At 38.7% G+C, this 10248-nt stretch overlaps 1 protein-coding gene across 1 annotated transcript; it reads left to right on the plus strand.

Annotated features, from left to right (window-relative positions):
- Positions 1-9009: 9009 nt before the first annotated feature.
- On the plus strand, positions 9010-9963 carry LOC122699351 (olfactory receptor-like protein OLF4). The gene has a single exon (XM_043911182.1). The coding sequence runs from the start codon at positions 9028-9030 to the stop codon at positions 9961-9963; it is 936 nt and encodes a 311-aa protein (XP_043767117.1). The 5' UTR covers positions 9010-9027.
- The last annotated feature ends 285 nt before the right edge of the window (positions 9964-10248 follow it).

Genomic DNA, 10248 nt, shown 5'->3' on the forward strand with positions numbered 1-10248 from the left:
TTCTTTTTGAAAGCAAAAATAGGACAGTTCCAAGAAGAGCAAGATTCCTCAATATGTTTCAATTCTAATTGTGTGTCTATAAGTTATTTAGTAGCCTTTTTTTTTTTGGTAAGGGGCCATTGCTCTGTCCAAATAGGTTCGTCATTCTTCAAAGTTACTCTAATAATTGGTTTGTTTGTTAAATGAGCAGTGGCCCCCAGGAAAAATGTGGAATGTATATCTGAGTTTGCCATTGCATAAGTAAGTCCCTTCCTATTAGATTAAGAGGTGCATCTATCACATAAGGCATTAACGTTGTAGGTTGGCCTTTTGGTCCCTGACATGGGTAGATTTGAACATTTTGATATATTTCTTGTATTTTGGTTTGAGAAATTCCTGCAATTTTGCAAAAGATTTTTTGTATAGGCCAGGACTTGGACCATAAGTGTTTGGAAATAATCGTAATATCAGATCCAGTGTCTAGGAGACCAGAAAATCTTTTATGGTTAATTTTTATATTTATATTTGGACGGGCAAATACAGATACCAATGATGTCCATAAGGATTGTTTTTGATCTGTACTGCTGAATCCGCCTGTTCATACATCATTAGAGGAGTTAATAGAGATGTAAGGCAAAAGAAGTAATTAAGCAATTCTGTCCCCCCTTTTTGAATTGTCATAGAATCTGAGATGACATCATGATTTGAATTTCTCCTTTATAAATTGAATTAATTACTCCAGGGTGAACAGTAATTCCTTTAGAAGTCAAACTAGATCAGCCAAGTGAAAGACTGAAGGTTTGTGGGGGCAAGGGCCCAAAAAGCCTGGTAGGTATTTTTAAAGGGACTGCTTGAGGGTAAAACAGAACATCATTTAGGGCTGGTATATCGATAGCAGCACTGCCGGATGTTGATGGTTTGAGGGAAAAGATGGAATTTGCCCCTGGTTTTTGTTGAAGGGGACCCAAGGGGTCCCCTGCTTGGAGTTTTCTGGAATAGGTTTTCCTTCAATATCAAATTTAGATTTACAATCTTTGGCCCAATGTATTCCTTTACAGCAGCGAGGGCAGATTTGTGGAGGTCTTTCATCAGCCTTCTTACGGCAATCCCTTTTTAAATGGTTCTTATCTCCACAAGTAAAACATCCTTCATTTTCCTTTCTAAAGGCAGCAGCCATTGTTTCAGCTAGCATTTGCATCTTTTGAGTTTCTGATCCTAGATTGTGACAAGCCTTCAAATAATCAATAATAGTCCCAGTCTCACAAATTGGAGTGATAGCTTTTTGACATTCCTGATTTGCATTCTCATAAGCAAGTAATTTCTTTAGCTGTTTTTTTTTTGTTTGTTTTGTTTTGTTTTTTTTTGGCTTCTTCTTCAATTACAGTATGGGAAATAGCAGTTTCTAATCTAGCTAAAAAATTAGCATAATTTTCATTAGGTCCTTGTAGTATTTTAGTGTAGCTACTTGTAGGTTCTCCTTGAGGAGTAATTCGATCCCAAGCTTAAAGGGCCACTGTTTTTAATTGTTCATGCAACAAGGGAGGGCATTGTATTTGACCTTCTATGGCATCAAATTGTCTGGTGCCAGTTAATATTTCAAAAGTAATTTGGTTTAGGAGAGTGCCAGCTCGAGCATTCTTGTTAGTGTGATCTCTGGCTATATCATGAAACCACATTGTCCATTGAAGATATTCTCCTGGTTTAAGAAGAACTTTTACTAAAATTTTCTGATCATAAGGAATAAAATTTTTAATAGAAGATGTCATAGTGTTTAGAAGTTCTTTAATGAAAGGTGAATGAGGGCCGTACATAGTTATAGCCTTTTTTATTTATTGTATGCAAGAAAAATTAATGTCTTCATATTGAGGTATTAGTTGTCTTTGAGCATTAACATTTTTTAACATAGGAAAGGCAAAAAGATCATTGGCCTCAGAGACTTGAGATTGTAAAGCCAGCAATTTAGAGAGCCTCTGTCGCAAATGAGAGCGAGTGAATGTCGATTTTTTGCAAATATGAGCCTGTGTTAAGGACTTATCATTATTATCTTTAAAAGCATTGCCAGTTTTGGTGTCAAAAGGTGTCTCAGGAGAGTCGTTGTCAGAATTATTAGGTTCTAGCAAAGGAGAGACTTTTGGAGTTGTGCCTGTTGGCAGAGGATGAGTATTTGGAGCAGCCGGGGTAGGATTAGTGGGAAAATTTTGAAATATTTTATGTTGTTTTAATTGGGCCTTTTGTAAAGTTTCATTGTCTAATTTATATTCATGTTTTGTCTGTTGTCAAATATCAGGAGGGCCAGAATTACCTTGAAATGGCAGAATTACAGCTTTATTGAGAGCCCATAGGGACCAGAAATCAATTGGAATATTTTTTCTCCATCTGGCAGCTTGTTCAACATTTTCTTTGACATGGTGCCAAATTTCTAAATCAAAACTGTCTTTATTAGGGAACCAAGGATTGCATTCAACCAGTGTTTAAAGGCAAGCCTCTATTCATTGGCGGAAACCAAAAGTCCCTGAGCTTTAAACAAATGGTGAAGTAAAGTAGAGAAATGATGGGGCTTTCCAGCCATTTAACCCATGTTTTAGTACTTACCGACCACAATAGGCCCTGAGTCACTCCATCTGAAATACCACCTATACCAGGTCCCTGTTCGGGCGCCACTTGTTGCGGTGCTTTAACGGACTGGAACATGGTGGTCCAGAGTCCACAATAAGAAAGTGAAAGAGAGAAAGAAGTTGATACTCCCTGGTTTAGGCAGAGAACCAATAAAACCCTACAACACGGCTTGCACCGCTCATGATGGCACAGGGCGCCCTCTCGAGGAGGTCTTGAAAGCCTATTTAGGAGAATGAGCTTGGCGGGTTTCAACACTCCAGAGAATTAGCTGGAGGGAGAGGGAGAGAGAAAGAGAGAAAAAGAAAGAAAGACACGGGGACCCAAGCTCTGATGGAGCAAAGATGCTTTAATATCTTTCTGTGAGTATATACTCACAGTATATAGGCTGTTGTACAAGGAATTTCTTTCAACAATGATAAAGAGCAGAAAACCAAACGTACAGCAACCGTTACCAAGGGAACAAGGGATTAACAATGGTCATAAGGTCCGAAGACAATCCATACCTCAAGAAAGAGGATTGAGACTAATCAATTTTGTTGTAAGGAGAATGTTTACTGAAGGAGATTCATGCATGCCTCATCCTATGACCTCAGTCCTGGGAGTGGCATGATGTTCCACTTATTTCTGTTGCCAGAAACTGATAAGGAACAGAAGATTTATGAGAAACAGCATGTAGGAATCCTCCTGTTAAACATCCCCTGACAGGGGTCAACTGTAATGTGACAGATGGTAACTAGATTTATTATGTTGATTACTTTGTTAGTGTGATAAAGCTATTATTTTTTTACTCCTGAAACTGATATATTTAGCAATTTCACCTCATTAAAAAGAAAAGTTTCTGCAGGGTTAAGTTCCTCCTAGATGTTCAGAGGATCACCTGCTTCCTTTCCATTCCAGTTTATATTGCTGGCTTCCTGCATTCCTTGTCTCGTGGCCCCTTTTCTATCTTAAAAGCAAGCAATGTAGCATTTTCAAAATCTCATTGACAGCAACTCTTTTGCCTCCCTGTTGCACATTTAGAGGGCCAGTATGATTACCTTAGTCCTACCTCAATAATTACAACAAAATTGTATCTTAAAGTCAACTGATCTGACACAGTCAAATGTATACATGTATCCATTCTCCCCCACAAACTCCCCTCCCGCCCAGGCTGAGCAGAGTCCCATGTGCTCTACAGAAGATTCTTGTTAAACAGCTATAAAGTGAAGTGAAAGTCATTCAGTCATGTCTGACTCTTTGCCACTCGATGGACTGTTGTCTGCCAGGCTCCTGCATCCATGGAATTCTCCAGGCAAGATTACTGGGATAGGTAGCTGTTCCCTTCTCCAGGAGATAGTCCCAACCCATGGATAAAACCCAGCTCTACCACATTGCAGGTGGATTCTTCACTGTCTGAGCCAAGAATACTGGACTGGGTAACCTATCCCTTCTCCAGGGGATCTTCCTGACTCAGGAATCGAACCAGAGTTTCCTGCATTGCAGGCGGATTCTTTACCAGCTGAGCTACCAGGGAAGTCCCAATACAAAATAAAAAGTTAAAAAGTAAAATAAAATGGATAACCCCCCCAAAATAAGACAAAGAAAAAATAGAGTAATCTGATTAGCAACCTTGATAAATCTGGTGTTTTAATCCTCTCTTGCTACAAAAAGAATATCATATTCAAAGTTAATTGTTATTGAGATGTGGAAAGATTTTGGAGTTCCTTATTCTGCCTACTACAAAATCTTTTTCAAAAGCATATCAGTTTGTGTTGTTCAAGAACCCTTATATAAAAGAAACAAACAGAATTTGCCACAGCCTCTGGAATGAGTGAATAAGTTATTCCTTCAAAATCACATGCAAAGTCTGGTTTTGGTGCAGAAGAACTAAAACTATCTACAACTGACTATATCACAGGCTGACAGTCTTTCTACTCAAAGAGTGATCCACAGACCAGGACCACCAGCACCAAAATCATCCAGGAGCTTTTTAGGTAGGTATTCAGAGTCTCTGGGCACACCAGGACCTGCTGAATCCGATTCTGCATTTGTAGTAGTAGTGCTGTTGTTTACCAGACACATTGACATTAGAGAAGAGCTGGTCTGAAGTAACTATTTCCACCCTTTACTGTTGACATTTGGGGCAAGATGATGCCATTGTGGGGGTTCTTTCCCATGGATTTTAGATGTTTAGCAGCATCATTTCAGATATTGTCTAGCATTCAAGGGAGAAACACTTCTAGTTGAGAACCACTGGTCTAGTTTGAAAACTAGAAGTATCCTGACAGATTTACAATCAAGACTCATCACATACTCAGATAATAACATTGTCCAGTTCACTAAAGACCTTCAAGCCCCGTTTCTGCAAGGGAGAATAAAGTTCTTAAAATGCACTTCCTCATAGATGAGACATTTGTAAATATGCAATTGAGCAATCCATATTCGGTACTAAGCTCAGGTTTTAGTAAAAAAACAATATTAAATATATCTCTTATCATTAACAATTGTTTTATAATGAAGGGCTAAAATGACTTCTCTGAACTACAGATGTAAGTATGAAATCCCTCTTGTGTCATGAAGACAATGCATGTAGTGTCCAAACTTTATTACCAAAAGAGCTCAGTTCCCCCCAACTCACACTCTTTGTTGAAAGGAGAACAGAAATATTCATAGAATTCAGGACCTGTGTCTCCAGCACAAGTCAGTGATTTGAAGATGCAAGAGACCTGATCCATACAGGTTCCTCAGTCTTAGATTTGGAGAAAACTCTGACTCAGAGTTGAGATAAGGTGCTAGGAGATTTAGAGATCTGAAAAGGAGGCTACTTCATGGAGAAGGAGTGAAAAACAGAGAACAGACTTGGATTCACTTGACTTCTACCCTGCTCTCTTGTGAATTGAGAATCATTAAGGAAAATTTCCTTCCTTCCTTAACAGTTTTCCACAAGGAAATTATGAGGTTTAGAGCTTGAAATAACAGAGAGAAATGTGCCTAATGAGCAGATATAGGGAGTTATAAATATATCCATGTTTGCAGTCTCTCAGCATGTGTAACATTGGGCTGAAAGGGCCCTTTTTCCCCTTTGTTTGGAGTTCTAATTCTGGTTGGGGACTGTAGCTTCACTCATTCCTGCCATTTTGTCTCCATCACCAACCATCCAAGGGAGAATTCAGATGCCCCCATTGGAGACCATCCTCTCAGAGTTCCCATCCAGGTGAGTCAAACAACCCAGCTGACCACACATAAGAAGGTCAGAGAGAATGGAAGCCAATTTAACAAAAGCCAGAGGCAAGAGATTGCTGTATCTATTTATTTGCTTGATAAATTAATTAATGTATTTATTACAGTGATTGCATAATATTTACAGTGCAGCAGTGCTATTTACATCTTTGACCATCTTTCACATTCCTTATGAAATTGCTATTATGTCAATGCTAGAGAAAGACGTTGAGATTGTTAAATTCACACTGGTGCCTATCAGGGGTGATTTTCCCCCAGGGGACACATTGAAAAAATGTTCTGGGACATTTTTGGCTGTCACCCTGGAGGAGGGTGAATGGAGACCATGGATGCTGTAAACATCTTTCAATGTACAAGACAGAGCATAAAAGAGAATGATCTGGTCCAGAAAATTAATAGCCCTGAGACTGAGTATCCCTGGGGTAAAGCATGTGCCTGTTCAGTTGTGTCTCCCTTTTGCAACTTCATGGGCTGTAGCCCACCAAGTTCCTCTGTCCATGTTGCTATTTCCTTCTCCAGGGGATCGACCCAGGGGTCAAAGTCACATCTTTGGCACTTTCTGCTTTGGTCAGTGGATTCTTTACAATTTAGCACCACCTGGGAAGCCCAAAGAATATCTGTATTTGTGATATTTATAGCTATCTTTGGGCTGTTTTTTAATCTTATAATACTTTGTGTTTATGATAGCAAAATTAGAGTACTGCTTTTGCTACCAGTTTAAAAGTTTCACCCTCAATCATCAGAACAGTTCTTAATCCCAGTCTTTTTCCCAGGCTGATAGGTAAAGACATTTCATGTTTTCTTAAAATATTGCTCAGTTACAGTAAATTTTACATATATTCATCACCACTTGGTTTTATTATTATCATTATATGCCCATATAGTATTTACCTATTTCTCTATAGTTTTCAGTGTTTCAAAATATTTTCACATCACTGTTTCTCAATGGAATTTTGGAGTTTATTTTTGTATGATGTCTGAGAGTGGGCCAATTTTATATTCTTTCAGACAGACAGCCATTTATACCAGGTTTTATTTAACAATCCAATCATTTCCTACTAAACTGAAATATAATCTAGCCATATGGTAAATGTCCATATACACTGAGACCTAATTTTGTACGATCGGTTCTATCAGTTGATCACATTAAATGTAGAGAGATTTTTTTGCATCCTTACTAGGAATAATATCCTTTTATATTTATTGTTAAACATTTGCCTTTTCTTGTTGCTACCTTTTATCTTTTTGTGGGTAGATATGTTTTGTTAAATAGCAATCATACTACCCCATCTTGTGAGAGACATTCTTTTGCATTCAAATAACTAGTGCCTCTTCCTCATTGAAATTCATTTATGTTTATATAGATGAAAAGTATAACATTTGATACTGCTTCTTCAGCTTTTCAAAACTATTATTTTTATATTTCTCATTCCCAGGTCTTTGCCATTTTACTTTAATGAGAGACCCATGTTGATGCGGTTAAACATTTTATTCTATGTTTTATTTCAGAGGTCATAAATTTTAATTAAATGTCATTTAATATAATTGACTCCATTATGATTTAGCCTTTGTAGATTGTTATGTCTCTATACATTTTTTATTGCTTCTATGTTATCCAATTTGTTGGCATATAACCATTTATAGTAGTCTGTGTGATCCTTTATATTTCTTGGGTACTGTTACTAAAAGTTGGGGTGGTCTGGCTGCTCATTACTTAAAATCTGATTAAGAAGTCAGGTTGGTGGAAAGGAAATTTTGCTTTGTTTCAGATGCTGGCAACTGCGGTGTGGGGAGGAGTGCTGACTTCTGTCCAAAGGCAGATTCCCCCTCACTGAGAATCAGTGGGTAAGAGCTTTTATAGGCAGAGGGAGGGGACTACATGTAGAAAAAGCACAGCTATCTCTGACAGCTAACTTGAATGTATGCAGTGGTCTGACCAGCGTCATCCTGATTATTTTAAGTACAGTTAATCTTCATTTCCAGGGTTGGTCTGTTCCCGTGTCCTTGAGGCCAGTTCTTGGAGTCGTGGCAGCTTTTATGTCATGATTACAGTCAGGTCCTCATGTAGTTGACTTCTTTCACCTGATGAGTGTTTCAGTATCTATAAGACAACTCACAGGATGCAGATCAGAATATTATCTGCAAATCTTGAGAAGGAACTAAAGGCCCTTGACTGATTGTGCCTAATGACTAAACTATTATTATTTAGTCTGTTGGACTGGTTTCCTTTGTTTCTGCGTTTTCTCACTGCTCTGATTTAAGTTCTTCTCCAGTTCAAGTTTTTCTACAGACAGAAGACAGGTGGAACACAAGGTGAAGGTGAAGAACATAAGGTTCTCCTCCATTTCAGTATCACTTGTAACATCTCCTCTTTCAGTTCTGATATTATTTATTTGAGTCCTTGCCATTCTGTCTGCTGGGTACACATTTACACACATAACTTTGCATCTCCCTCCCATTCTTACTAGAGGTTATGATTCACGTGTCACCATGTTTGCCAGTCTTACCAAAGCACATGAAAAATAGAAGGCTGTACTCTTTCCGCTATACTGGTTTTCTTTCTCATCATACCACTTGTCCCCATCAGAAGTGCTAGATAATCTTATGTTTGCTTATATATTTTTCCATCAGTGAATTGTAGGGAGTGTTGCTTTTCAGCATCTTATATTCATAGCCTAGACAGTGCTGAAAATATAGTCATACTTCAATTTACATTCCTTCAATAGATGGGTTTCTCATTAGAACTGTAAAATTCATCCTTCCCTCCTGGGGAAAATGCTGATTGGGAAAGCAATTTCATATCAGAAATGGCACAGGGGGATTCATTAAAGAAAATCAGATCCATACAACAAATACAAAAATTAATTTATTGACTTCAAAGTTTACATTATATAATTTAGAATATGTGAATGATTCAAGTTTGTGTGAATATTGGGGCTTCCCTGGTGGCTCAGAGTTAAAGAATCTGCCTGCAATACAGGAATTGCAGGAATCACAGGTTCAATCCATGGGCTGGGAAGATCCCCTGGAGAAGGGCATGGAACCCACTCCAGTATCCTTGCCTGGAGAATTCCATGGACAGAGGAGCCCGGCAGGCTATAGTCCATTGGGTCACAAAGAGTCAGATACAACTGAAGCAACTTAGCACACGGACCCGCATATATTTGTATTAGCCATGTTATTTCCTTCTTTCCTAGAAGCTACTTCCATCATATGCAACCAGGCAATGATACATGGATTTCCGGATTTCTTCTTCTGAGATTTTCAGAGGAACCAGAAGTGCAACCTCTCATATTTGGGCTTTTCTTATCCATGTACCTGATCACTGTGTTTGGAAACCTGCTCATTATCTTAGCCGTCAGTTCAGACCCCCACCTCCACACCCCCATGTACTTCTTCCTCTCTAACCTGTCCTTTGTAGACATTTGTTTCACCTCTACCACCATCCCAAAGATGCTGTGGAACATCCAAACCCAGAATAAAGCCATAACCTACGAAGGCTGCATCACACAGATTTATTTTTTCACACTCTCTGCAGTGTTGGACGTTTTTCTCCTGACCGTGATGGCCTATGACCGCTTTGTGGCCATCTGCCATCCCCTACACTACACAGTCCTCATGAACCCCCGGCTCTGTGCACTGCTGGTTCTAATGTCCTGGGTCATATGTCTCCTGAATTCCTTGTTACAAAGCTTAATGGTATTGCGACTATCCTTCTGCACAAACTTGGAAATCCCCCACTTTTTTTGTGAACTCAATCAAATGATCCAACTTGCCTGTTCTGACACCTTTCTTAATAACATGGTGATGTATTTTGCAGCTGTCCTGATGGGTGGCAGTCCTTTCACTGGTGTCCTTTACTCCTACTCTAAGATAGTCTCTTGCATATGTGGAATCTCATCACTTCGGGGGAAGTATAAAGCATTCTCTACCTGTGCGTCTCACCTCTCAGTTGTTTCCTTATATTATTGTACAATGCTAGGGGTGTACCTTAGTTCTGCTGGTACCCACAGCTCAAAATCAAGTGCAACTGCCTCAGTGATGTACACTGTGGTCACACCCATGTTGAACCCCTTCATCTACAGTCTGAGAAATAAAGATATAAAGAGAGCTCTGAAAGCATTCTTTGTGAAGCAAAATACAAAATGATCAATTGTCAGAATACTGAGGAAATGCACATGATAGCAGAAGACAAAGCCCCAGAGTCAGAAATTTTGATTATTTAATCAGATTGTTTAAGTAATATTTTTCTCTGTTATTTCCTGAACTTTTTATTTCTTTGACCTCAAATTCTTTATGAAATTTAAATAACTGACTTTATCAACCTTTCTGCTCTTTCAGGTATCCAACAGCTTTGCTCATTGTTGTTTTCATGTTTCCCCAAATTTATTTCCAACCATGGCTCAGAAATACTTGGAAATCCCCAATTACCTA

The sequence above is a fragment of the Cervus elaphus genome, chromosome 9, assembly GCF_910594005.1.
Source record: "Cervus elaphus chromosome 9, mCerEla1.1, whole genome shotgun sequence".
Classification (NCBI taxonomy): Eukaryota; Metazoa; Chordata; class Mammalia; order Artiodactyla; family Cervidae; genus Cervus; species Cervus elaphus.